Source organism: Cygnus atratus, chromosome 13 (genome assembly GCF_013377495.2).
Source record: "Cygnus atratus isolate AKBS03 ecotype Queensland, Australia chromosome 13, CAtr_DNAZoo_HiC_assembly, whole genome shotgun sequence".
In the NCBI taxonomy this organism is placed as follows: domain Eukaryota; kingdom Metazoa; phylum Chordata; class Aves; order Anseriformes; family Anatidae; genus Cygnus; species Cygnus atratus.
Genome location: NC_066374.1, coordinates 19,200,429 through 19,228,320, shown reverse-complemented (window position 1 = coordinate 19,228,320; position 27,892 = coordinate 19,200,429). Strand labels below are relative to the sequence as shown.

At 45.6% G+C, this 27,892-nt stretch overlaps 1 protein-coding gene across 3 annotated transcripts; it reads left to right on the top strand.

Annotated features, from left to right (window-relative positions):
• Nucleotides 1-1,925: 1,925 nt before the first annotated feature.
• On the top strand, nucleotides 1,926-27,587 carry LOC118245550 (sodium/hydrogen exchanger 2-like). 3 transcript variants are annotated; one of them, XM_035541846.2, is made up of 12 exons: nucleotides 1,926-2,509; nucleotides 3,865-4,328; nucleotides 4,559-4,809; nucleotides 8,338-8,555; nucleotides 11,726-11,922; nucleotides 15,557-15,646; nucleotides 17,389-17,459; nucleotides 18,493-18,657; nucleotides 19,021-19,135; nucleotides 20,047-20,181; nucleotides 23,895-23,961; nucleotides 25,934-27,587. In XM_035541846.2, the coding sequence occupies exons 1-12, from the start codon at nucleotides 2,257-2,259 to the stop codon at nucleotides 26,068-26,070; spliced, it is 2,163 nt and encodes a 720-aa protein (XP_035397739.1). In that variant the 5' UTR covers nucleotides 1,926-2,256; the 3' UTR covers nucleotides 26,071-27,587. The 3 variants fall into 3 exon arrangements, with proteins under 3 accessions (XP_035397739.1, XP_035397738.1, XP_035397740.1); XM_035541845.1 differs by lacking the exons at nucleotides 23,895-23,961; nucleotides 25,934-27,587 and adding an exon at nucleotides 21,899-22,147 and having other exon boundaries at nucleotides 1,957-2,509; XM_035541847.2 differs by lacking the exon at nucleotides 20,047-20,181 and having other exon boundaries at nucleotides 2,038-2,509.
• Nucleotides 27,588-27,892: the final 305 nt, after the last annotated feature.

Genomic DNA, 27,892 nt, shown 5'->3' with positions numbered 1-27,892 from the left:
GTAAAAATGCAAGGGAAGTAATGAGCTTATTTATACAGAACTTGAGGGTGAAACAATTCAAAACATAAAAATGAGGAGTTTTAAAGTGCCAGGAGCAAACTTGGAAGTTCTCACTGTGATGAAATATGGTGTCCAAAACATTTGCTAAGAGCATTTAGTTATTCCTGCATGGATCTGGGTATGGAAAGCAGTAATTAGACTGAGGAGGACAACGGCTCTTTGAGGCACGTGTGTGAGTCTTCGAGGGAGGAAAGCCAGTTGCAGAGGGAGGCTCCGTGGCTGCAGGAACACAAATCCATTGCTCCGTCTGCATGGAGCTGGTTGCAGGGATGTGACCAGCAGCACAGAAAGGAGCAGAGAGGAATACACATGAAGTAGGCTCAGTGAAACTCTGCGGAGAGCACTGGCGCAGGCTCCTTTCCTATCTGTTGTATTTTATATCTTTTTCTTAGAACCAGGGTGTGCTCTGCTCTGTTCAGACAGAGCTTTGGTGAGCAGTTAAGGTAAATACATGTATGCACATGTGGTTTGTCACTTCACCTGTCATTTTGGCTTCCTTCTTAAGGTCCTAATTTTTGAAGCTTTCTTTATTAGAACAATGGAGCATATTTTAATTTTATCCTTGCTGCTGTCTCTTAGATATGGTCCTAAGTTTGTAAATTTTTCTGGTTCCATTATCAAGTAGATAATGATTCCATAAACAAAAACATTTTCCAGTAGCACAGCTCCATGCTGCAGGTCTTTTTTCCTTCTAAGGTGCAAACACTTCATTTCTGGCTTAGGAAAAATGCAACTGAATGTTAACTTTCTTGCTTTTTACCTCAAAATATATATATATAAAAAAAATCAAACTGGATTGTCTGGGGTGGGGGAGAATAGGAGGCTGGCAAAACTCTTGAACAAATCTTCAAACTCCTAAGTTCAGCACCAAGCATTTCGGCAGAAAGACGAAATATGATGGTGGGACATGCGAGCCCAGGCTCAGAGCTGCCTCCATCACTCAGCTCTGACGCCAGTGCCCTGGGCACTTATCATCATCCCTGCCTCAGTTTGTCAGTATAAGAAAGTTTGTTTCTAGCACCACTTGGTTGTTGGGTTCTGGCTCTGTCGCAGAGAAGTGGGTCACCAGCATGTTATTGGCAGCTCCATTTTGGTGTCATTCAGGCAGCTGCAGAGAAACAGAGGCCATCGATTAGTCTAGCAACAGCCTGGGGCCTCTGGTTTTTAATTACATCTGTTCTTTGGGCTAAATTCATCCCTGTTGAAACATCATTAACTTATATGAAACTCCACAATGGAGGAATTTGACCCAATATGGTTTTTTTTTCCTCTTTGATATTTGTACATCTTGTTCTGTTGAAAATACGTCTTTCCCAAAACAGGCATTCGGGTTTATGTAAAAGTTGGAGGTTGGGGTTGCAAAGAACTGCTCAGACCAGGCCATCGTATGCCCTGTGGCATGGTATCAAGCCACTGCAGCTCAGAGTCTGGCAGATTTTGCTGTTGGCTCTGTTCGTCCGTCTGTCCAGCTTCAGTAAGCAACCTCACTCAGTTTTCAGTGCCGTTTCCAAGCAGCGAAATAAGATAATTTTTCCTGTTTTCTTTTACTATAAGATGAAGCTTTAAGCAAATGTTGAAATTTATTCCTCTGTTCAGGGGGCCTTCATCCAGCCCAGCTTGCAGCTCTGTGTTCAGCACAAGATAGATAGTTGCTTTGCTTGGTTTTCCAAATGGAAACTGATTATCAGTAGCATCGCTGCCTTTGGGCACTGTGGGCAGCGGGCGAGGGATGAGAAGTTCGGTGAAATTCACTGTCTGGTTGACCCCTTTCTGGATGGGGTTGTTTTATGTGGGACCTTTTCCACCAAGGCTTGGCTGCTCTAGTGGCAGTTTCGGTTTTACTTTATTTTTTTCCCCCCCTCCAGGGTGGCTATCTGAGACACGGGAAGCCAAACCACGTCAGGGGTTAGCACTGCGACGCAACGCCCCTCAAACATGCGCAGGAATGCATCTGGTACGCGAGGCATCCGGAGGGGGAGCCTTTGCCCGTGTGGGCACGTGGTCCCAAGGGGGTGCGATCCTCAGGGGGGCTCCCAGCAGGGCAGAGGGGTGGTGAGAGGCTGAGCTGTCACTCCTTTCCACATCCACCCGCGCTGGCTGGCTCCGTCAGGACGCATGCAGCATCGAGAGCAAGAGCCAGCGGCCGGGAGCAGCAGTCTGTGGCCAAACCCACGCAGCGGGCGGCTTCAAGGGTAAATGGAGAGGCAGAGGCCAGGGTGCAGAGCCGCAGCTGCTGTCCTGGCCGGGCCCTTGCTCTCCTCCTTCCTGCAGGCCGCCCGGGTCAGAGCCCTGCAGGGCTCTCCAGCAGCAGAGAACGGGAGCTGGGCTGCCGAGGAAGCCCGGAGCAACGAATCCTCAGAGCACGCCTTCTTCTCTCTGGATTACCAACATGTCCAAGTCCCCTTTGAAATCACGCTCTGGATCATGCTTGCATCCCTGGCCAAAATAGGTAAGGCATCTCGAGAGGGTGAGGAGCGGTGTCTCACCTGCTCTGCGGGGCGGCCTGGGGACAGCAGTGGGGTGGGGAGGCATCGGTCCTTCCTCAAATCCCCTTTGTGAGTAGGACCAGGAGGAAAAGGGACCGGCTGTGCTTCATCTCCGGAGCTCAAAGCTCTTTGGGGTGGGACAGAAATAGGTGATCTTGGAGCCGGAGGTAACACACCAAGTCCTAAGAATGCACACCTTGTACGTCAGACTCTTTGCTGAGACCTGAGTTCTGCAAATGTGTCTGTGTGCGTGGCGATAATCTGACTTGGAAGCAGCCACTGTGCCCTTCAGGGAACACTTTTAGCTGCTGTAATATTTCCATGAGCCAGATAAAGTCAAACAAAACGCATAAGGCAAGCAGACCTGCATTCATCTGCAGAACTTGCTATAGGAAAATGGAATTTATATATCCTTTATTCCCCCCCTCCCACAGAAATTGTGATTGCTTTTGTGAAATTACCATAATATAGGTTATTTTACCACCTTTTCCTTTTATTTTTTCCCCAGAAAGAAAACATCTCTGAGATTTGTTTAGATCAGAATTACTTTCAGATGGAGATGGTCTTTTCCTTTTGCTATTCTGCATATTATATGATGAGGTCTCAATTCTGTCAATACATGTGAAGAAATAGTAATAATCACAGATATTTATTTATTTATTTCTATTCCAGTTTGGTTTGTTAAGTTTCTTTCTTTTAATAACCCACCTTGAGTATTTCTGGTGTTTGTCAGGATTTCTCTCTAACACTGGGTGTTGCACAAGGCTGGCCTGATTGGGAAAAATAAATAATAAAAAAAAAATCAATGCTACCATTAGATTTGTGTCAATTATTAAATAATATGAAAACTGGTACTATTTATAATTAATGAGATTCTTTTTTTGATCTTTTTGGATGTATGGGATCTGTATTGTGTTTAAAATTAGCAGTTACTATTTATGTTCTTCGTGCTGAAGTTGGCATGCTAACTAGATTACGTCATAAATTATCTCAAAGACATTTTTATTTATGCAGGTTTTTTTTTAATGTTTGTGTGTTACCAAAAATACATCTTTAATGTTATGCTATGTTGAACTGCAGTCTGAACCAATAATAATTTCAGAAAGTTTGGTATTTTCAGTGATCTTTCAGATTTTTGAGCCAGTTTCTGATTGGGCAACTTTACCATAATTATGCACATTTATTATTATGATTCCCAAGTGCGGCCTGCAGAAGGAGGGAGGTTAGGAAGCTTCCTCACCCCAGTGAGGAGCTGGTGCTCTTTGGCCAGTTTGGGCTGCTGAGATAATACGGAATTTTTCTCTTCATCCCCTTGCAGGCTTTCATCTATACAGCAAGCTGCCTTCTGTCGTGCCAGAGAGCTGTTTACTGATATTTGTAGGACTCATCATGGGAGGCATCATCTACGGCTTAAATGACAAGTCACCACCCGTTATGGACAGTGACATCTTTTTCCTCTACCTGCTGCCACCCATCGTCCTCGACGCAGGGTACTTCATGCCCAGCCGTCCCTTTTTTGAGAACATCGGCACCATCCTCTTGTACGCGGTGGTGGGGACGATATGGAACGTGTTTGGGATTGGCTTCTCGCTGTATGGCATCTGCCAAGTGAGGGCCTTTCACCTGCAAGACGTCTCGTTGCTCCATAACCTCTTGTTCGGCAGCCTGATCGCTGCGGTGGACCCCGTGGCAGTGCTGGCTGTGTTTGAGGAGATACACGTCAACGAAAAGCTGCACATTTTGGTCTTCGGCGAGTCGCTCCTGAATGACGCGGTGACCGTGGTAAGCCTTCCTCCACGGGGGAAAAAGGCTTCAACAGCCTCTTCTAGCAGAGGATGCCTGGTCCTATTCTCTGGCCCCAGGCTGTCGGGTGGACAACCCTTCAGCTGCAGCGGAGCTGAGCACCTGGCTCGTGTCTGCAGGCAGAAATGCATGCGAGTGCCACAGCACCCTCCTGTTGGGCTGGTGAACACTTTGTTAATGGCAGTTTCTCTCTTTCCTTTCTTACCCAGGTGCTCTACAAGTTATTTCGCTCGTTCTGTGAAATGCCAGCCATCAAAACTGTGGATGTTTTTGCTGGAGTTGGAAAATTCTTTGTGGTTGGGATTGGAGGAGTTTTAGTAGGTCTTACCTTTGGGATGACGGCCGCCTTTACCACGCGATTTACCAAGGATATCCGCGTAATCGAGCCGCTCTTTGTCTTCCTGTACAGTTATCTCTCCTATCTCACTGCGGAAATGTTTCACCTCTCTGGAATCGTGGCGTAAGTATGTCGTAGCATCTCGTTTCTCCAGGAAAGCTTTTTGGTTATACTTGCTGAAAAGCATCAGAAACTTTTTAAGTAAGTTTGGTTAGCTGGAAATCTGTCTGTGACAGTGAACAGAAAGTTCGGGTGGGCCTGTGCATCACCTCTCTGTCTCTAGTAACGTTTTAAATCCTCAGACCAATTTCAGCCAAATTGGGCAGAGATCAAGGTTTCAAAGGTACTAAACCAAAACTGCTTGCAATTTATTATAGCACAGTCAGTTCCACACACTGATAATTGAACATTGTGCTTAGCTCCTCGTTGTGAATTTCACCTGCAGAGCTGGTGCTGACAAAAAATGGATCTAGTAGTCCTAATGGTTGAAGAAATCTTACCTTGGAAAGCAGAGACAGATGAAAAACGCAGCAGAAGTGATTCAGTCCTTCTGACATCTATGGGCTGATATTTGTTGCATTTGGTTCTACTACCTAAACTAAGTTAGCTGCTGCTGAGGATCACAACCAACCATTTAATATTTCCCTGAAGAGTATAAAGTGCACTTAGACTCCATTGATAGCTACATTGTAAACAAATGTAAATCTGGTGATAAGATTAAAAAAAAATATATATATATATATATATATATATATATATGTATATATGTAGGAAATCTGTTTTAAAACCAATGATGCTCCTTTGGATTTAAACTATTCCTATATCTTGCAGATTTTGTTTCCTTGAATAGTTGATGTGAAAAATATTCTGGCATTACTGACAACAAGGCTAGCTCTGGGAATAGGTAAGAGAAAGCCTATTTATAGGAGCAAAAGGCAGAACAGTGAAATAAATATAATGCTGCATAATCATCATGGAGCAGAAAACATTCAATCCTAATGGTGTCTCCTTCTATCAATCACAATATACTGTACCCATTATGGAACCCATTTTCTATTCTTTTGAATAATGTATTGTTTCTAAAGCAAAGCAATTGCAAAGGCAGCCGATACCTACACTACTGCTCTTATAATTGCCAAATTATAAATGCCTCTTTTATATATCCTGATTTTTAAACAATTCATTCATTTCTGACCAGGGAATACTGTATTATAAGAAGCAGACCTTTCAAAGAAACCAAATGTTTCTTTGAAAATAGTTTGATTGCCAAAAATAATCAATTCTACATAGTCTAAAAAAAAAAAGTGAATGCAACACAATCTGCTAAGCAGTTCTGCAAATGTTTTTTAGTTTGAAATATATATATTTTTCTCCTTGTCCTAGTGGCAGGGTCCATCTTTGAAGCTGTGAGAGAATAGGTCAAATTTCTTCTTTCTTTGTGAATCTGATCTGGACCCGTATCTTTTTTCTTCTTTTTTTTTCTTTTTTTTTTTTTTCCAAGAAAACACTTCCAAAACATGGCTCTGGATGGCCATAAATACTTGTTGGACTTCTTAGTTCCTAGCTGGAACTATTTTATCTGCTATTTATTTAGGCAGATATAGAAACAGAAGAATTCGTTTATTTAGATCATGACTTGTGCTTTAGGCAAAGTGGGTCAGTCTAAAATCAAAAAGACCAATTTCAGAATAGTGTTAAGTACTAGTACTTTTTCCTAATAGATGAAGGAAGTGAACTTAAACACTAGTTGAAAAAGGGATTTGAACATTGTGGCAGGCTGCTGAGCAAAATGGGATCTTTTTCCCCAGTAAGAACATCGTGGCTTTTCTGAATCTAACCTTTTATATCCTTTTCTTTCTCCTTTGAAAAATGTATCTTCTTTTTTTTTTTTCATGGCAATGAGGAAAAACAAATAATTATTTTAAGATGAAAAAAATAGAAATGTTTGTGTGTTTGTTATTTTCATTTGTTTGAATGGCAAGCCAAGGAATCAGTAACTCACAGTGGGTGGAAGTCCATCTTCATTTCAAAAAAGTCTGTTTTATTTTTATTTTATTGTAATGTCTTGTTTGTTCTTCCAACCAAATACCAGATAAGTGTTTTTCCATAATAGTATCACTGATTTTCTTAGTGGTTTAAGTAGAGCAGAAATGAATGTAGCTGTTGTTCATTCCTTTTGCCTTGGTCCAATAATATATGCAGTTATGGCAGCGGTGCTGCATTAGTGATTCACCGATGAGCCAGAAGAAAGTGGCCCTTATTCTGCTCTTGTTAGCAGCCGTGCAAATTGGGAGCAGCAACGCGGTGGCCGGCTCTGTCTTCCTGAAATAAAGAGCTGTGGAGAAGGGAATCAGGGTCTGTGATTTCATGCAGGTTACAAAACCACAACCAGATGAAAGCTCTCCTCATCAGCAAAGACGTGGGGACTTTGATTAGTTCGTTTCGATACTTGGGCTGAAGCAGGACAGCAGAGTTACCATGAAATCCCCTGTGAAAGGAGGTTTCATCCACACAGAGTTTTACTGACTGGCCTTCCAAACACCAGTGGAAATCAGATCTCAGAGAAGTAAATCCATTTTGCCATTGTCGGTACAACATTTGAAACAAAATGTTTCTGTCGGGGCTAAAATATAAAAAATGGACCTTTGACTCTCTGAGCACTCAATTGTTCTGACCTTCCAAGACTGCTGGCCTGAATACGTATTGATTTGAAAAGCTGATGAATTAGGCTAACCACATGTACCCTGTAACTTGAAGAACCAATTAACCATGAAAAATTGCAAGGCAGAAGTTTTAATTGGTGGTGCACACTTCTGAAATGACCTTGGCTATGCGATACACGAGGAAGTTGAATGTTCCGACTATAGCGATGCTCTCTAATTTGCTCAGAAACACAGCAGTGCTCTTGGAAGCTGTTTCTTGGCTCATTGTGCAGCCTGATGAGTGTTCATTAAGATTTTTATTTTTTACTGCTTGAGCATTTTGTTGGTTTTTGTTTGGGTGGAGGGGATGGCTGTGCCTGTAGAATGTGCATTGCAACTCCGGATGGGCTTGGAATTAGGCAACGTGAGGTATGTATTGTGCTCGAGTTTCTCCAGCTTTAGGCTAGCTTTGTTCCCCTGGGTGCAGGAGTGCAGTATTCGAGCTGCTCTATGATTCTGAATCCTACAAGAGCCTGCTGTAGTGACCAGACAGCAAACAAACTCAAAGGAGTCCTATTTATGCATTTCTCATACTGAGAAAAAACAGTCTCCCTTCCTCTCAAACATCTTTTTCCCATCCAGGAGAAGCAGCTCCTACGAATGAAATTCTTCGGCCCAGATGGTGAGAGACTGGCACAGTCAGAGCGCTAAAACCGTGTGGTGATGGGAAGTGTTGGGTGTACTTAACTGGAAGTATTGCAGCGTGGCTATGATAAATGCAGTAGATTGAGTTGTTTATCTGTTAAAAACCAGATTCAGGCAGTCTGGTCAACCCATGTAGTATCTTACTGTCCTGGTGGTCCTGCCAACATCAGTGGACTGATGTAGGAAGTGGATCTGTACTGACGCAAACATCTGACACTGGATGAAGCCATTTTTATTTTTCTTAAATGTTAACATGTCAGTTTTGTGCACTTATGAAGAAAAATTTATTGTTTCGTTTTCTCAGCATCATTGCTTGTGCCATGGGCATGAAACGTTACGTGGAGGCCAACATCTCTCTGAAGTCTCACACCACAGTCAAGTACTTCATGAAGATGTGGAGCAGCGTTAGCGATACCCTCATCTTCATCTTTCTTGGAGTTTCCACCATTGGAGAAAATCATGAGTGGAACTGGCCGTATATTTGCTTCACTGTCATTTTCTGTCTCATTTGGAGAGCACTAGGTATGGTGAAATTATGCTTTTTTTGGTGGTTGTTTGAGTGAAACATATAATTCTGTGAAATGGGAGAGTGCTTCTGCTCCCACCATCATCCTCTGCTGTTTCCCTGTGTGTGTGGTTATTACAGATGTGAATCCAAGGACTGGAAAGGGCTGCCCCAGCTGATGTTTCTCCTCCTCCTCCTCCAGAACTGCTGTCTGGCTCAAAAGCAAGCCATGCACTTTACTGCAATTTCCTACTCTGTGCAACTACCACAGACAGCGCTGGTGCTAAATAGAAATTCTCATGATATCTAGTGTATTGATACATCTGTCCCAGGCCATTCTTTGATTACCACGATCTCCTCTTCCATTTCAGTGTGGCTTAGTCCCTTGGTATCTTCACAACAGGAGAAAGGGTGTAAGTGCAGAGCCTGGGATCAAAGAGCTGTGTAAAACCCTGGGGCCTCTGACTGCATATTCTGAATTGCAGGGATTTAAGGGATTTAATTCATAACAACTTCTGTGTACAGCAGTGTCCTTAAATGGAAAACTGTTGGAGCCATCAGACAGCTGTCCCTGGAGATGCTGTTCTGCTTCACATAGCTTATTTCTGCGTAGATAAGAGCTGGGACCTAAAATGGAGGTAACAGGAGAAAACATGAGGATACTTGTGTAACTAAGATTTTAGATGCCATGTTTAGGAATATAAGTAACTATAGTGAGTTGTAACACCCATCCAGATTTTTTTTTTTTGGGTGGTGGTGGTGACTTTTAAGAACAAATCTGCATGTTGTGACATGGGAAGAAAATGTCACGCTCCAACACCTCAGTGTCTGCTTGTTCCTCTGTGGGAACAACTGTGAAATGTTAGCAGGAAAATGATACCCTGAAACAGTTTTGGAGCTGGGCTCCAAAGCACTTAAATTGAGATTTCCAAGGTGTGCTTAAACTTGAGATTTCCAAGGTGTGCTACGGACTCAACAATTACCATTGTCCCTCTTTGGTCCCTCGCCCTGCTCAATCTCCTTTGTCTCATCGGGTTTTGAGTATCTCCATGGAGAGAGATTCTACAACCTCACTGGGAAACCTACTGCAGTGTTCACCGTAAAAAAGTGAACAAAACCTAGTGGTAATTGAAGGAAGAGTGTTATACTTCACTGGTAACTGTGGCTAAAGATATCTCCTTGAGATCAGTTACAGTGAAAACATGAGTCCGGGTGCCAGAGTACTCTGGGATCTCATTTTACAATGTAATGTAATCAAATATAATACTGTTTAATATTGTACAAATGTTTTTTTGAAAGGAAAAGATGATAGAGATGAACTCCATGACACCAATATGTTCCCATCTTCTTTCTTTCCTATCCTTCTCATTTATGAATGTTTTTATATATTAACAATATCTGCAGATACAACAGAGCAAAAGAATTTTGGCAAAGAATTCAGTAGCTACAAAACATTCCATGGGATTTATGTTTACAAACCACTGAGTCAAGCAGAATGGCAATTTACTTGAACTCAAATTTGATAGACACTTCAAGAAATTGCTTAAATAGGATAAACCATGATTAGCAAGATACAGCAGAATGTGTTTTACTAGCTGTTAATACATGCCAAGGTTTGTTTTAATAACTGTGCACTGTAAATGCACCTGGAAACGTGCATACATTCAAATCTTTTATGAGTGGTGTTTTTTTTTTTTTTTAATTAGATGGCTTATATGAAAAGAAGTTCTGAGTTTTGATTTTTTTTTTCTTGTTTTGTAATCATTCTGCATATCTGACCCTGAGTGTGGGTCCCCGCAGCACCATTGTGCTCTGCGTGCGGGACATCAGTGCATGGGGTGGGTGAGAGCTGGGCAGGAGTGGTTGGGGCTGGGCTTGAAGCGCCTGCCTTGGAGGTGGTGGCCAGGTGGGATCTGCTCAGCCCACCCAGGCAGCAGCAGCTCTGGACGTGCTCATGGCACAGGCCCAGACCCTACAGATTCCTCCTGCAGGAATCGGGTACTTTGGGGTTGACAGTACTGGGCTGAGGGTGTAAGTTGTGCTGTAGTCCTTCTGGGTTTAGTTCAGAGCCTTTTGGCGCAGAGCAGAGCATTTGCTTGAGCTAGAAGCTACAAAGCCCCTTCTAACCAGATCCCTCCCCAGCAGCTCTTTGGGTGCCCGTGCCCGGTGCTCTGGGTGCAGGGAAGGTGCTGTGAGGCTCACTTCATTGAGCTCGCTATTTCTGAACATCCACAGGTTTTTGTTTTCTTCTGCAATCATGTTGGTTATTTTTAGTTGAACATGTGTGGGAAGATGTTTGATTAGTACATTTCACGTACGCTACTTTTGAAGTTCATTTCTTCAATGATGCTTTACAAACACCCTCTAGAGGAGCAACAGTGATGTGGGTCCTGCTAATTCCTTGCAACAGGCAATGACAGTCTGTGTCACCAGTTCTCAAAATGGCTATTAATCTTCAGGAAATAAAATGTTTTTCATATCAGTTGGTATTAAGATCACGGCTTATAGATTTAAGGCCAGACTTTTTGTACCTTTATGAATCTGTTCGTGTATTTGCAAGCAATTGTAAATTACATCAATCGCTGTGTCACCTTACACAGTCTAAAGTTGAACAGCATAAATCTTTGAGTGAAAAATTTGTGAAGAAAGAACATTAATGCAGGCTTAATGTTTTATTTATTTATTTATTTTTATTTTTATTTTTGTAGGTAAATGGTATGCTCTGGGCATCCGCAGTCATGGGAGTGGGATAATACTAAAAATCCTTTGCAGAGTTCAGAGTCCTCCTGAAGGAAACTCCAGTTTTCCAGGTGGACCGTGATAAGCATGAGGCTGAGGAGAAAAAAGAGAATTTACTACCAGATGAGCTGACTAAAATATTATAGTCCTACAAAGTTCCCCGACCTGTTGCCAGTCACTGGTATCTGTTGTATTCCCCCAAATCAAAAATGTCTGGGGCTGGAAGAAAAGCCCTTCTCCAGGGGCCTTGTGGAATTCTTGGGAATACACCCCCTCGGCCCTGGTCAACTCCTAGTCATCAGTGTGTACCAGTTCAGTGATGTTCTACCGCAGAATATATCATACAATTGTGAGTTTGAGATAATCAGTGTATTAGATATATTTATGAGATATATATCTGTTTGCTCTTTTCATTTGATGTGTTGCCTTCTTCTTTCCTGCTTTTCAGGGGTTCTTGTACTGACCTTCTTCGTGAACAGATTTCATGTGAACACTGTCACCAGCAAAGACCAATTCATTATAGCGTACGGGGGTCTCCGTGGAGCCATTTGTTTCTCTTTGGTTTTCTTGCTTCCTGACTTTCACAGAAAGAAGCTCTTCATTGCAGCAACAACTGTTGTCATCCTCTTCACTGTGTTTGTACAGGTAAAAATGCTCACTCCAAAGGAATGTCACCAGCAGATGTAGAGAATGAGCATGATATTTTTTTTCATATGAATAACCACTACCAAGCCATTCGATCTGATGCACAATCTAATGGATAAGCTGTAGTTATTTTATGATGATTCAGCAGGAAGGGGATTGTGCTATCTCTTCCACTGGAAAAAAATTCGGGTGTGTTTCTTGTTATAAAAGCAAGGAGAATCAAAAGCAAATGAAGTCATAGCACATATGATTTATTTGCCTCTGTTTTTTCCTTTTTTTCTTCCTTTTTTTTTTTTTAACTGAACATTAAGCCTTGTTGCTTTCTGCTTTCTCTTTTGGCCCTAGCAACTCTTCAGTTGTATTGCGGAATCACAGAGTGATTCTTGCACAGAAACCTTCCTCTTGCACCAACATTCTTGCACAGAAGTTGCTGCTTTGGGTCTGCTCATTTATGCCGGAGTGCTGGATCTCGAAGAGGGCACAAGTTTTGCTAACGAGGGAACCCCGTCTTGCTAACGGGGTCCCAACGCAAGCGTGTAGAAGTTCCTATCAAAATTCCTCTGCGCTGGGATTACCCTGCGAATGTATTTCTGTGGCTTTGCCAGCAGTGCTGTGGCGGCTTTGTTTGGCAGATCCCCTTGGATCCCGGTGCAGGGCGGCGGGCGTTGTGCTCTCCTTGGGGCCGCGCTCGGCATCGCCCTGACACCTGGCGGTGGCACAGCTCCGTGGGGCCTCCCGCTGGCCTGGGCCCAGGAGCAAGCCTCTAACTCCCAGGCTACTTCAAGGGTTTCCCTGAAATAACTCCTTTCTTCACCTCACAAATGCCTCCACGTTCAAACGAGGATGCGGCGGAAAAAATTGTGGTTGTCTGGTCCCGAAGCGAGCAGGGTCAGGCACATGATGCCGAGCAGGGTGCTGAGCGGAGCTGCCCTCCTGCCGCCCCCCTCATGCCCCCCAACCCCTTCACCTGCCCTGGGTCGGGACACGGAGCAGCAGCTGGGCCTGTGGGAGGTGGCGGGTCAGGGCGACAGCTGCCGAGCACTGCCCGCCACACTGAGCCCCTTCTGCTCGGCCTCTCTGGCGTGGGCGTCGGGCTCCTGGGCAATGCAGAGGGGGCCGTGTTTGTGCTGGGGTCGGCTCAGGGCTTCCCCATGTCCTCCTAATCCACATCACGAGCCAAAAATCCTCAACAAGTGTGGCGTGCCGATGGGCTGGGAGCAGGGTGCCGCAGGGCAGCTGCACTGGGCCCGGCTCGCAGGGCTCTGTCGTGGGCTGAAAGGAAAGAGCTGGGGCCAGGGGGTGGGGGGGAGCGCGGTTAGGTGGAGGGTGACAAGTTTTAAGATGCAAATGTGGGTCAGAAATTGAAAAGATACGGTCACTAGGCACGTCCGCTCATGCAGAGACGCTCTTGAGCCTCAGACAAAGGTTGTTCTAAGGCAGCAGCTCCATTCTGCCGAGGCCTCGGAAAATCCTTCCCAGGACCGGGAAAGGGCCTTTGTGTAACCTCAAAGCTCGACTGGTGATGTCATCTCCGTGCTAAAGGGTGAGAGTTAAACAGGGTCCCCCGCGGGTACGTGGCAGCAGGACGACCCCTTGACCCACAGCCATTCAGTGGGGGCACAGCCCCTGCAAAGGCAGGCTCGGCGTGGGCTCCAGGTACCTGCAGTGTTGGGCCTCTGAGGCCACCACAAGAATAACGGGGGAGGGAGTGAACTTGCTCAAAAGCTGAGCCAGAAAGATATTGTTGTAGCCCAGCATAGAAAACAGAAGCTAAAACAACAGATGCAGGTATTAAGGTGAACCTCCAGAAAGTCGGATTTATAAATGAGTCCTGCAGCTTCGGAAGCCACTTCATTTTCTTGGAAATGCTGACCAGGCTGTCTGAAAAGCCTTGTGCTGTGCAGACCAACAACCAGCGGTTGGGCTTGTCCATACATGGATCTGTCGGTGCTTTATATAGCCCAGGAAACATGGCTATTTTAGTCTAAATCAGTTGCATAAGGTTCTTCCCACCACAGGCCTGGTTAATGATTTTGAGAAGGCTGACCGAGCAGGTGTCAGGGTCCTCAGTGCTTCCAGGCAGGCCTGGATGTGCACCACATGGACCCGAAAGTCCTCCTAGGAGCTGTGGGCTTGTCTGGAATGTCACAGGAGGCCCTCGTTGTTCTGCCTTTCAATGCGGTTTAAAGATTAAATACCGTGTTCTCCATTTAAAGTTCACTCTCTCAGCCTCTTGGCCTCTGACCCCTTTGGTGAAATTGTGAGCAAATATGATAATTGGGAAGTCTTTTTTTTTGTTTGTTTGTTTGCTGACTGTGCTTACCCATTAGCTGCTGCATCACTGTTGGTAAAAAAACTTTGTGTGAGCTGTGATAGAGCTGTCAGCATCGTGGGATGCACTCCGGGCGAATTACCCCTGGTGGGTGGAGGAGGTCACAGGGGACCTACAGGCATGTCATGGTCTGGTGGCCTGCAGTGACATGCGGGATTTCTGTAATTCTGCCAAGGCGAGGAAGGGCCAAAGGAATGCAGGTGTGTAGGTGTTTCTGAATCTGGGAGTCCTGGGCATATATCTCTGAAATGCTACTTTAAGACGAATGCAAATGCAGCTAATTATCCACGGAAGACAAGAGACCAAACTGCATAGTCTCTACTTAATTTTTTTAATATCTTTTGTTTCTGAATTTGTGAGTTTTATGTTATTTACTCTGAATAATTATGCATTTTTTATTGCTATTAGCTATTAAAATGACACATTAATTGTTTTTGCAATTAAAAATGTGTTCAACTCTCCTCCGTGCCAACATTTGTGACATTCAGAAGTCATAAACATCAACCACTCCATCATTTTTGCTGTAAACATGTCCTAGAAAAGTAATTTCGTATGGAAGCCAGACCAAGAAATGCATCACAGCAGCATTTTAGAAGTTCTCTCACGAGGCTGAAAGGACATTAAGACTCTTCCCTTGACCCTTCCCACCAGGTGGATACTTTGATTAGTAGACTTAGCCACTGGCTGACAATCAAAGATCATTGGAGTAACGATCTGTGACATGTAATGCTCAGAAAGTTAGCAGACATCACCCCTCCAGGCTGGGCAAACGCTGGCGGAGGCCGTGCGCTGTGAGGTACCCATGGCTATCACAGTTTTTGGCGGTTGAACCGTGAGCATTTCAAGCCGCTTTCCATCTGGAAGGCTGCAGCAATAGCGAGCTGCAGGCTTGACCTTGAAATTATTGGTCGAGTTTTTGTGTCTGAGATGCCAGATGAGGAGTGGGGAGCGCTTCCCTTCTCTGCCTACCCCAGCCCAAAGCCTGCACACGAGTTCCCGTTGACGAGCTACTGCCAGAGCTCTCTGCAAGCAAGCCAGATGTGTGGCTTGCAGTTAGGTAAGAGTTTTCAGTGTTGTCAAAGCATCACAGATACTATCCTGCCCGTAAAGCGGAGCAGAGGAGAGGTGCTACCTTGAACAGCAGGCCTTGGTCTGACTACCAAGTTATTACTGTTGCAGTGGCTGGGGTAGCTGTGGCTCACGTCCATGCTTGTGAATTTGCTCCAAAAGAGGCAGAGCAAGCACTGCCAGAACACTTGGTGTGAAGACAGCCTGATTTTTGGTTTTGTGGTTATGCTGCAGGGGATGACCATCCGCCCTCTCGTTGACCTATTGCACGTCAAGAGGAAAAGAGAGAGTGCTCCCACGGTGGGAGAGCAGATCCATATCCGGGTAAGTGGGGCGTCCGTCAGCACACAGCTAGGGCTTTCCTGCATGCTTTGCTGACAGCACGTGGTCCTTCTGAAATGCAGCTCCTGGGACTCTACAGCTCTGCACGCTCCTGCTGATTTTACCTGAATCCTCTGCAGGTCAGTCCCTTTCCAGGTTTGAAGTCCTATGCAGCTTTCTAGCCATGGGTTATTATTTGCGTTGGAATAGCAAGCACTGACTGACTCGGTCAGGCATTGCACTAGGTGATGCACAAACTTGACAGAAAAAGATGGTCACTTGCCTAAAACTTTGTGCTCTAACCTTGTTCAGAAAAGGGGAAAGAAGTAAAATGAGACTTGGGTGCTTTCAGGGCTGAGATCTGAAGTCACCGGAGCCTAAAGGTGCAGTTCGGTTCACCTTGCTCTTGCCACCCAAGCGTTGGCCTTTCTAGTTACAGAGGGCTTCTGAATCCAGTTGTTTATGCCCAGTCACACTTCCATAAGCACGTCTCCTTTAGGAATATTTTTGTCTTCCTTTTTGGGTAGCTAGAAGTAAAGATATTAGGTCTGAGGACATTTACAAAATGTTTGGCATCATCACAATTAGGTTGTATTACAGGGCTTTGTCTGAGGTGAACAGAACAGTTCAATAGGCTGAAGAGGCTTTTCCTATAATGAACAGAGAATACTTTCTTCTTTTGTTAGTGACTGAATAGTAAATCATCTCTGAAAATGTGTTTATTGGGAAATGTGAGCAGAAAATGGCTATGTACCAATTAAGCTAAGTAGACAAGGTAACAATGCCGATAGCTGGAAAGCAGGCATGCAGGGAGCCAGAAGCAGCTTTTGTCCTCAAATTTCTCAGCCCAGACACTCAGGGCTCCCCTTCCCACCAGCCTGCCCGGGAGGTACCATCCAGCGCTGGCAGGAGGCCTGGTGGGTGGGGGATTTGTCCATCACTCCTCTGACCATACAGACACTGATAGCGAGGGCTGTAAACCTGTGCAGCACTCTGCCACAGCAGACAAGAGAACTGTTCTGCCTCTGACCCCACAAAAAAATTGATTTCTTAGAATTAGAGGCAAAGGAAGCTCTGGGAGCCTTGGTACCCAAGTGAAGGGGTGTTGAGTAGTGGCGAACTCTCCCAGTTTACAGATGCCAGTAGGAGGGAGGACAATTCGAGAAGTTATGGAGGTTTGACTTCAAGGTGAAAAATCAACCTGCCTGGGGTTTTTAATATAATTAAAAAAAAAAATGTTTTTGTGTAGGGCGCGATGTGGTCAATGATTTTATTTAGGGGGAAGTGCTTGGAGAAGGCAGTGTTTGTTATTCAAGCGGAGCATTCATTTGTGCATTATCTACATCGATATCCTGAAGACACTGTTCTCCTGAGACAAATTGTCCTCAAAACATGCGGCATGAACATCTCCTGCTTATCAAGGCCCAATAGACGGGACATGCCAGCCATTAGCCAACCTGCACGTATCATAAAGAACAGATCCATGTCCCTCAGCGATTAGTCTTTGCTTGCACAGGCTTGAAAGAAAGCAGCCAAATTACTCATTGTACTCCAGAACCAAGGGATACACGTGTAGGGCTGAATGGGGAATTGAGCCAACAGCCCCTCTTCTTGTTTACCAGAGCTGTGTACCTAGCTGAAACCGTCCCCCGTTTAGTCTGCTGGCTTTTGATGTTTGCTGACTGAGTTCATCACGTATGCAATACATGCAACCAGTGTATAGCAAAATCCTCTCTTCTGTTTAGTTCCTGGATCATTTGCTGGCTGGCATAGAAGATATATCTGGACACTGGGGACAGTATTACTGGAAAGACAAGTAAGGATTTGCCAAAATACAACTGTGTACATGTGTAGAAAAAAATGAGTCTGGTTCCTGTTCCGTAAGTTTGCGCTGTGGGCAGCTGAGCCTCGTTCATCCTCATGGCACAATGCAGATGGAAGGGGGCAGCTTTTCCATCTGCAGCAAGGTGAGAGCGGGCTGTCAGGGCACCAGTGCTGAGCAGAGCAATGCCCCTCCCCTTGCTTGCAGGTTACATGTTGTTCTTTGCCCTGAAAAGACTCCTGTCTGCCCAGTGCCTGCACACTTAGCAGCACGGGTAGGAGCTTGCAGCACTCGGAGGGGCAGCTGCTTTTTGTTGGCTGACAAATTACAGACCATCTCTACTGCTTTCTGTAGCAGTTTTCATTGAGTTCTGGTAGATTGTCCACATAGGAGAAATTGTTATTATTTTTAAAAATATGAATAGCTTAAAACCTGCTAATAACAATCTACCTGCTTTAATTCCTTGGCTGTGCAGACACAGATGCAGCTAACTTCATGATACGGGTTCAGATCAAGGCAGCTGACAGGTATTTTCTTGGAAGTGCCACTAGAGGGTATGGGAAGCGCTGCTGCTGCTGAGCGTACTGGCTCCTTGCACATAGGTTTGGGTGCAGCTGACAGCAGCCAGACCATGTTTGATAACAGCTAGGTCTTTTCCAAACCTCATGCTGCATTTGAGCAGAAAGTGGGAGGAAACAGCTCAAGAGGGAATCTGGAAGTGTTTAAATCACTAAGTCCTGCTCTGTCCCTTGGGACTACTGTGTGTACTTATAGCACTTACTAGCCTTCATAATAAATTTGGCACTTTGGGGAGTTCTTCCTGTATTTGAAGATGTTTTAATATCTTAGCTCATGTACAGAAATAAATAGGGCCTGGCCTCTTGGGCCATTGGTTTCTGGAAAGCAGGTAATGAAATAGAATATGGGGCAATCAGGGACTGTGAGCATGCTGGCATGCTCAAATGCATAGCAGTTCTGGGGAGTAGGGGGGACGAGGCTAAGAATGTCTTGCACTGTCCTCAAACAGGTTAGAGTATCTCAACAGCAAATACCTGCAGAAGATCCTGCTTCGAGAATATGACCAGCCAAAATCAAGTATCGTGCTTCTCTACGAAAAGCTGGAGCGGAAGCATGCCATCGAGCTGGCAGAAGCCGGGCAGCTCAGTCACGCACCATCTCACCCGTCCTTGCTGTAAGTGCTCCCTGGCCAGCTGCACGAGTCACAAAGTTTATAGTAAGGCCGTGCCCCTGCTTGGGAAAGCCAGCAGGCAGGATTTATCCTCCTCCTGCCATATGCTGGCTCTCAGGGAAAGAATCATGACTGAGAATTATCGAGGTTTCTCCAAAGAAGAAATCTTATTTTTTTTTTCTCGGGAGGGGTCGATATTCCAAATGGTCCAGAGGATGAGCAATGTCCTGGCCTTGATGAGTGCAATGGGCCCGTGTCTGCCTGCGCCGCTGGTGGCAGGCTCCGACAGAGCTGCTGTGAGCGCTGGGCTTTGGGGCTGCACCGCTGTGCATCTTCTGAAATAAGGTGCTCTGGGTTTCTTTGCAGCAACAGCGACAGGACTGTCATAACAGACAAAAAGTCGGAGGATACCCTGAATCCGGATGTCCTGGAAAATATACAGGAGATATTGGCAAGGAACCTGTACCGAATAAGGAGAACGGTATAACTCTTCCTTCCATCTGTATTTTAGATGTCCAATAACAAAAGTTATCTCAGTTATCCTAACAGCCTGAGCAGATGTTATGAATATTTACATAATTACTAATGATGTGTCTTTGTGAGCAGAGAATAGTTGGCTGTATGAAGCCAGATCCAGTTTCCAAGTCAGTGGCACATTTCTGTTTGCAGCATGACAGCTCTTGAAAGGTTCACCGAGTCAGCCTATAATTTCATGAAGTATTTTAGGCATCAGTACCCAGCACCAGAAGCACGAAAGGAGGAGCACAGGGATCTTCAGGCAGCAGGTTAGCAGATCCAGCTGCTTCAACAGCTCCTGGCTCCCTACAGGCCGGGAGTCCCCCAGGGGAGGGGTGTTTAAGGAAAGGGTAGATGTGGTACTTAGGGACATGGTTTAGTGGGCAATATTGGTGGTAAGTTGAAATAGATGATCTTAAAGGTCTTTCCAACCTTGATGATTCTATGAAAGATGAAGACCCACCCGCTGTTTGCACTTATTCCTACCCAAATCCAGCTAACCCCTCACAGCAACAGAATTATCCCATCTCCCTCTGGTGCTAATGGGAGACTTTACACACTGTAGTAGGCTTATGGCTGTTGGAGCAGGATTTCTTGTTCCCGTTGATGCTATTGCATGATTTATATATGAAGGTGGGGCTGATGTGAAGCATGGGCAGAGGCACTGAGGCAGCTCCGGCTGAAGTCGCCTTGACCAGAGCTGTTCCTCTAGGCTGGTGTTCACAAGGACTAACAAAAAGGCATCTCAGTCTTGTCGTTCAGTGATCCCTTGGGCTTTGGGGCAGGGTGTCCCCTCGCACAGCCAGCCTCTGGCCATACCACTGGGTGCTGCTTCGAGGCATCCCGTGCTCACGGGTGGTCTCTGGTGCGATGCAGGGCCCGGCGTACAGCAGGCACAGGCTGCCTGGAGAGACGGAGCCCACGGAGCAGGCCAAGGAGGTCCTGATCCTGCAGCGCAGGAGCCTGCGGGCAGACGCGGCTGGAAGCGATGGGGCCAGCTCCAGGAGGGAGGTAAGAGAGAGCAGGGACACCCGTGGCCATGGGGTAATGCACGGGCTGTTCTCCCCAGTGATAGCAGGTATCACAAATGCTAGGAAGAGCACTCTTTCTTGCTGGAAGTATTTCCTTTCAAGGAAAAATTCTGTCTTTAAAAAATACCAAAAAGTTTATCTCAATCCTAAATTGCGTTCCTGTGAGTAGGGAAAAAAGAACATACCCAATTCCAGTTCGGAGCACCCATTGTCAGAGGTCCAGATGTTCTGCAAACATTTTAAACTCTTTGGTGATTTTATTCCTCCCACAACTCTTTTGAAAGGACAGAAGCATTATTGTGAGCTTTTTTATTTATTTTGGAGGTGAGGTTTTTGTTTTTAAAAGCAGCTATGGTTCTGGGCAGATTTGAAGAAAGTAAAATAGAAGGAAGTGTGGCATGCCGGATTCCTGGGAGAACCATTTGCAGTCCAAATTCACTGGCACAGCTCCCTGTCAGTTCATGTTCTGAATGCGAGGAGAAACGAGGTAAATGCAATGTCTGAGTGGTGAGGGCTGCCCATGGTTTCTCTGCTGGTTTCTCTGGAAATCGGCGAAAAAAACTGGGCAAGGATTTCCCTGTGGAAAGACAAAGTGGTCCAGGAATGGCACATGAGGAGCGGGCTCAGTCGTTTTGGGTCACTCCATCCCTCTGCAACTCTTACTCTGTAGGAAGCACACCTAAGCCCCCTGTAACTTGCCCCCAGCCCCCCAGATCAGCAGCAGTAGCTGCTGAGCCATCCCTAAATTTCACTGACTTCTCTGGGACTCCATCACTAAGGAGAGCAGAATGACCTTTTAAAAAGAGGTACTTTATCTTTCTTTATTTAGATAGTAATTTTCCACGACAGCACAGGAACTCGGGGCTGCCGCAGGCTTTATTCCATTCTGATTTCTTTGTTCAAATGCCAGTCACTGAGGAGCCCACCGAGAGCTGCTGTACTGCACCAAATGCTGCTGCTTCTCAGCCCTTCATTCACAGAAAGGTGTTCCGGCTCTTGCAAACAACTTAAAAGATTTAATTTGATCATTTACATGCTGATTGGTACTTACAATTCAAAATAGATAGGGAAGAACATGGCATGTTCCTGTAGAACATTTGGTATAATTAAACTTCAAAAGAACAGCATCAAACTCGTGCTGATTTTGAGCACGTTTCATTCTTTAAGGACATTTGATTGTTAACCCTTGTGCTCCTGCACTCCTGCCGCCTGCTGCTCCCAGCAGTAACGCAGTGCATTTGGTGGGACATCCAGCACCTCTGGGAAAACTTTGTCCTGTTTCTCTGGATGCTTAGCGCTGGCCTTCCACTGGCTGCTCCCCGTGGCAATTTGCAAGTGGATAGAAGTAAGACCGTCCCCCAAAGTTAAGGGAAAATATTCTGAGCCTCAGAATATCAACACAAAGTGTAGAGGTGTGTGAATGCCACTGCTTCCCACTGCAGAAGAGATTGCCACACTGGATTTCGCCAGCAGGAGGAGAGAACACTATGATAACAAGTAGATTTTAGCCCATTAAAAGCAGCTAAGTACCTTACATTTTATATTGGAAAAAAATTAAGCCACTCAGATTTAGCGTTTCATGCCAAGCTGATGAGCAAGTGGCACTTCCCTGTTTAAAATAGCTGTGAGTGCAAAATCTAGGTGCTTAGTGTTTGAGAGGCTCTAATTGTCTCACGCTCCATCTTTTGTAATCCCAGAGGGAAGGATTTGGCCTTACAGGCGTTGAGTCAGCAAGAAAAAATACCCACCCTCACACCACACATTTTCCTGTTCTGCATTTGACCACAAGATGGGAGCATTACAACTGTGTTTGCAAACCGACCTGCAAATCAGGAACCAAACTTCAAGCAAAGGGCCACTGGAAGCCTCCAGTGCTGGTGAAACGTGTGAGCCGTCTTTCCTTTCCAGCATACACAAAATAAAAAGCTTTTGCGATGCGTTCAGTCAGTTACATGTCATGAGCAGAGTGAATAATTAAAAAATGCCTTTGGCTCAATGGAAACACTGCTTTTCCTGCTCGGTGGCTGTCAGCATGTAGGGCTTTTCCTCTTTTAGTGGAGTTGATTGGTCTTTTGCTATTAAATTATGAAGCTGTTGTAGCTCAATTAGATTAATCTCATAGTTTATTAGATCCTGGTTTGTCTTCCTCCTGTATCAGTCATCACAAAAAGAACGTGTGTATGGAAGTGAATCCTTCCATAGGCCTGTGGCTCTGCCAGACCATGGAGGAACCAGAGGAGAGTAGACATCCATCCTGCCTCGTGCCCGGTTTCGGAGGGCTCACCAGCATCAGTGCTGGCTGCAGCCAGCACGAATCCCCTCTGTCTGTAGCCTGGGTGGCTGCTGTGCTGTAGGCATCTACCTTGTGGTTCCACAGCCGTGCGGGGTGGCCCCGGGCTGTGTTAGGAACCCCTGCCCAGGGGGGTTTGCTGAGGGAATAATAGGTAAGGCAGGGAAAAGAAGGCAGAGACACACAGCCCCTATCCCTCCTGAGCCACGGGCGCAGATCAGATGGGTTACACCAGGCACAAAAATCTTGGCAAGGCTAAGAGGTGACTTCAGATCTGAACCGCAGCCCGGAGGATTAACTCCAAGACTATCTATTTCCAGCAGAAAGTTCGCCTTCCTCCGCCTAAGGACAAAATTCCTCCTGAAGGCTACTGCTTCCTGTAGCTGTGCATCATGTTGGCTCTAAACGCTGTGTGTATTTTGGGCTTGCCTTGTTTTAGGCAAGGATCCAACGCAAAGTACCCTGGCACTGTGGTTTCTGAGACCCAGGATAGCTTTTATTTACCATGGAGGACCCAGAAAATCCTTGCACCTGTAGCCAGGCAACTTCGCTCTCTTTTCTTCTGCCAAAACGCAAGTGCACTCCCCCAGAAAGAGCTTATTTGGAGCTGCCCGTAAGCCGTGTGCGTAAATGACATACTGCCTTTGGTAATTATGTCGGAGCCCTTTCATGGAGCATGCTCTGAGAAGCATTAAATGCCCCTGGGAATGGCTTTCCAGGGAGCCGGGCTGCTGCTGCGGAGCCTGGGAGGCATTGTTATTAAAATGGTCAATAAAACTGCACACAATGGATGGAGGGCATCGGGTCCCTCGTTAAGGGAGGGAAGAAAGCGAAAGGAAACAAAACAGAAAATCAGGCTGGGAGGTGTCCAGAGTTATTTGGCAGTCTGGGTTTCTGGACCTGGGTGCCAAATCACAGCTGCGTAAGAGACTTACTCCCAGTTTAGAGGAGGGCTGAATTTGGGCAGCATCGTGCTACCTGATTTTTTTCTGAAGGGTGGGGATCGGCAAGCTCGCTACCTGCCTCCTGGCTCTGCAGCCAGGGTGGGAACTGTCCCTGCCCTGGCCACGGCCTCCAATTCCCTGTCCTTGCCTGCAGCCCCCTCGCCCCAGCTCGGCTTTTTTCTGATGGCAGCCACTGCATCATGCTCCCGGAGAGCTCAGGCCTCTCCCACCAACCTGAACCACATCGGCGTCTGTAAATATTTCCCCTCAGCGATGCCTGCCATGCATTCGGTCTATTTTTAGAAATAGTTCTTTTTGTTTTTCTTGGCAAAATGAAAACAAATGGAAACGGAGTCCTTGGGGATTGTAAATGGCTTGTTTATGAAGCATGAGTGTCATTAACAGACTTGCTAGCAATCTTCATAAATGCATTAAAGTACTTTTCTTCCTTAATCACAGAAGGAGGACTCCTCCCCGGCGCAGGGCAGCCCCGACGTGCAGCCCAGGCTGTGCCGCTCCCTCACCGGTAAGATGGGGGGGCCCAGAGGGCACCGAGTCTCCTTCCCCACCACGGGGGGGGCATTCGAGCAGGTGGCGGGGAGGACGCACGGGAGGTCGGTGCCACATTGCTTGCGTGGCTGGGATTTGCAAGGCAGCCCAGGCACAACACCCAGCCCTCCAGGCGGGCACGTGGCGCGCTGACCAGCCCAGGAGAGGAGCAGATACTTGCTGGGGGCAGCCCATCTCGCCCCACTGCTGGGGTGTGGAGCAGAGGAGATGCATCGCGTACTGGGATGCGCTGCTGGCAACAAAGAGGCTCCTGGCAGCGATGCTGGCGACGATAGCAGTGAGATGTGAATCCCTGTCCAGCTGTTTGGCCTCCTTGCTACTTGTGTGCTGCAAGGGGCTGCGTGAATATGCACGGAGATGTGTTGTTTCCCATGTCCAGCGAGGAATGCATTTGACACTGGTACCATTCTGTGTATCCTACCAAACACTGAGATGTTTGACAGTAATTGCAGATCGTTCTACCTGTGGTGAAGCTAACTCATAAACTAAAACCTTATAAAAATGAACGATATTCCGAAACATGAAGTTCGTGCAGAAATGCCTTCCAAAAATTAAGATTTTTTTTTGGTTGGTTTTTGGCTATTATTGAAGTGCACCATTACCAGCACTGTTTGTTTAGAATATCTGTTACCGTGGCTTAAAACCTCAGGTGTTTTCATAAGCACAAGCTCAGTTTTTAGACGATTGGAAGCTTAGTTTTCACACTTAAAAAAATTGTTTAATACCAGTGAAGCATCACGCAAAGTTTAGCTGGTCAAAATTGTAAAATGCATCTTTCAAAATGCAGAGGATGGTTTCGTTTTAGCTCGGAACCACAAAGAGTTGTTCGGTCTCCAGCCATACTGGAGATGCAGCACGTAGGAAACCGAGCACTGAGTTTTTACAGTACTTGGCAAATGCCTTTTAGCACAATTGCATCTGTAAAAGCGATGATTGAAAGGGTTCAATGTTGATCCTGCAAGTAATATTGCCTCCAAATACAGGCTGAGTTGGATTAAGGGCCTGGATCTAGCATTAGCATCCAGAGTATTTCTTTATTATGTGTATTCTGGAAAAATATTTAAGTGAGAAAGTATTGTTGTTTCCTTTCACTCTTTTTGTGTCCTTCCAAATCTGATATTTTCTTCCTTTGCAGTTTTCTTTTAAAAATTAACTAAAAACTTACTAAGAAGAGAGCTGTAGAATAGCTGGCACTTTATCTGTAGAAAGGCATCTTACAAGAGCAGGTAAAAGGGATTCTGTGGCACTCGTGTGTTCGTAGCTTGGACGTCTGCTGTGGATATAGCTATTTTAATCCACAGTTTATTATAAATGTTTAAACTGCGTTGTTCCTGAAGAAGAACATGACTGTAGCCAGAGCAAAGTGACAGAAAGCAGCATTTCTGGGTGTTTTTTTTTTCTTTTTTCTTTTTACATTCCTTCTTGTCAAGGCTGTGCTGCAGGGAAAATGTGAGCACAGCGGCCCCGACATACGTGGGCATGGGGTGAAGGGGCTGCAGCCCGTCTGTCGTGACTGCGTGCACCCAGGCAGTCTCTCCTGTGGCCTCCTGGAGTTGCAGGTGCTCCGCCAGGACACCTGGGTGGTGCCGCTGCTTTCTGAGAAGCTGCTTTATGGTAGTCACTGACGTGACTTGTTGTTCTGCAAAGTGGCTGGTGGGCACTGACAAAAGGATGGTTATATTGAACCAGACAAGTTACATACTTCAAAGTACAAAGTGGGGCTGAAATCGCCTTTTTTTTTTTTTTTTTCTCCATCCAGGCACTGATCTTTGTCTTCTGTTTTAAAATTGAAAAGCGATCTTTGCAGTGGAATAGCTCATCCCCAATGAGCCAGTGGTCATCTCAATAGCTCTTGCTATTGCTTCATTACTGCTGACCCACAGAGGAGAACATCTCTCATACCAGCCTGTGTTTTTCTCTTCTCACAGTTGGGAATGCAGAAAAGGTTCAGGCCGTGAAGCAGAACCGATCGCAGTCCGTGTGTGTCATCCCACCGCCGCAGCCTGGTGGCACCGCCTGGGGCGAGAAGGAAGAAGCGGAGAAAGAGCTAACTTTGGCTGTGTAAAAGCACAAGTGGTGCTGCTGGCTTCCCAGCATGGAAGGCTGTTTTGTGGATGTCTACAATACAATCTGCCTTTTTTTTTTTTTCTTCTTTCTGTAATGGAGGCCAGCAACATGACGGTAATGTAAATAAGATGCATATTGAAAAGGACAGCATGGACTGGGCAAAAAAACCTGAGTGATCTACATCAAAATGTGCTCTCATTGCACAGCACTGTACTTTTAAAGGGAACCAAGAAAAAGGGAAAAGATGCACAGACAGGCAGCAGCAATGCAAGGTAATGCCTATGAGGGGAGCTAAGAAAAATTAGTTCGCTCAGTCTGGGAAAATTGCCGAAACTGTCGGCAAGTACAAGAAAAGATCTTTTAATAAGATGAGATATCGGGTCTTCTCATTAGTCAGCAGGGATAGAATAAACAGCAGGGAGCATTTAGATTATATGTTAGGAGAAACTTTATAATTTCAAGGAGAGTTTTATTAGGCAATGGAGCATACTACCAGGAAAGACAGCAGAAAGAGCAGAAGACCTCTCCTGCTTCTAAGGAACTGGTGGGTCCTGAATATGAACATTAACCCTGAATTGCAGGGTCAAATCATGTTGTCGAATCAGGCAGTGTGTCTGATCCTGTGTCAGGATTTCTGCTGCCACTACTGAGACTGCAGCGTTGGAGGAGGTTTGAGGCAGTCTCCTAACTATTAAATAGACAGGGGGCCCCCAGCCCCTCTGCTGTCAGGAAAGGCGCAGTCCCTTTTGCAAGAGGTGAACTGCAAGGACAGCACCTGAAGATGAGACGCTCCATGTCTGGGTAATTTTGTCTGAAACTCCAGGTAAGTGTTCAAGCCTCTGAATTCTTGACCTTAGCTGAACTCCAAGGGCTCAGTTCCAGTACTGCAAGCGTTGGCATTTTTCTTTCTCTTCCCCTTCCTCTGCATTGAAGAATTCAAGAGCATCTAATTGGAACAAGTGGCCAAAGAGACTCTTTCTGAATTAAAAATAAAAGAAGTTATAGGAATTCGTTTACTTTCCTCCATGATATTCTTGGACTTTGGGAGCCGATCTCCTGTGTGCAGAAATACTCCATTAGGAGATCTCTGCCCAGTACGCTGTAGCTTTCATTTTAAATTAAAGACACAAAATTGTATGTGTTTGCTTTACAAAGACGTGAGGGTCTCAGTTATCATTTGAAGAAGCTCCTTTACAATGTCCTGGCATAAGCCGATACGCTTCAGTTTTACGTGAAGGCCACTCCTCGCTGCCCCAACACTGTGAAAATCAGACCTTTTAGCCTTACATTATTTTGTGCATGCAAGTGCATATGTGTGCATATTTACTGATTTTAGTATAATTCCATTGACAACTTCAACTGTAGTTTTGGTTTGGTTTTTAGTTCAATCCATATTTGCATAGGAGTCATGCGTTTGTCTACTCTTTAGTTAGAAAACTGTCCATCCTTCAGTATGCCGCAAATACAACATGTACTGCATTTCTATCTCAATTAAATACCTTGTGTTACGAGATCATCTCAGAGTCGTTACCTCTTTGCATCCAACACCCTAGTGTCAGCAGTAGCTGGTGCCACCGGCGGGGTCTCCGAGGCAGATGCTCCGTCTGTCGTTGGTGCAAGGGACGGCGATGCAGCAAGCCTGGCAGGCCCCCTCTGAACAGCGAACTGCTCAGCCCTGCCCCATGCCACCTGTGTTAAGTGATCACAGGACCACCAGGAACTGTAAGGAAAAAATGATGTGGTTGTTGGTGTAAGAAATTGCATGCAAGGGAGAGAAACAAAATACTGAACTTGAAGGTCCTTGGCTGTCTGTTGAAATG

Excerpts from the sequence above, each read along its gene's own strand:
- LOC118245550 (XM_035541845.1), top strand. The coding sequence starts at position 2,257 with ATGGAGAGGCAGAGGCCAGGGTGCAGAGCCGCAGCTGCTGTCCTGGCC. Across the intron at positions 4,329-4,558 it reads TGAATGACGCGGTGACCGTG|GTGCTCTACAAGTTATTTCG; the intron begins GTAAGCCTTCCT and ends TTTCTTACCCAG. Across the intron at positions 15,647-17,388 it reads GAGAGCAGATCCATATCCGG|TTCCTGGATCATTTGCTGGC; the intron begins GTAAGTGGGGCG and ends TCTTCTGTTTAG.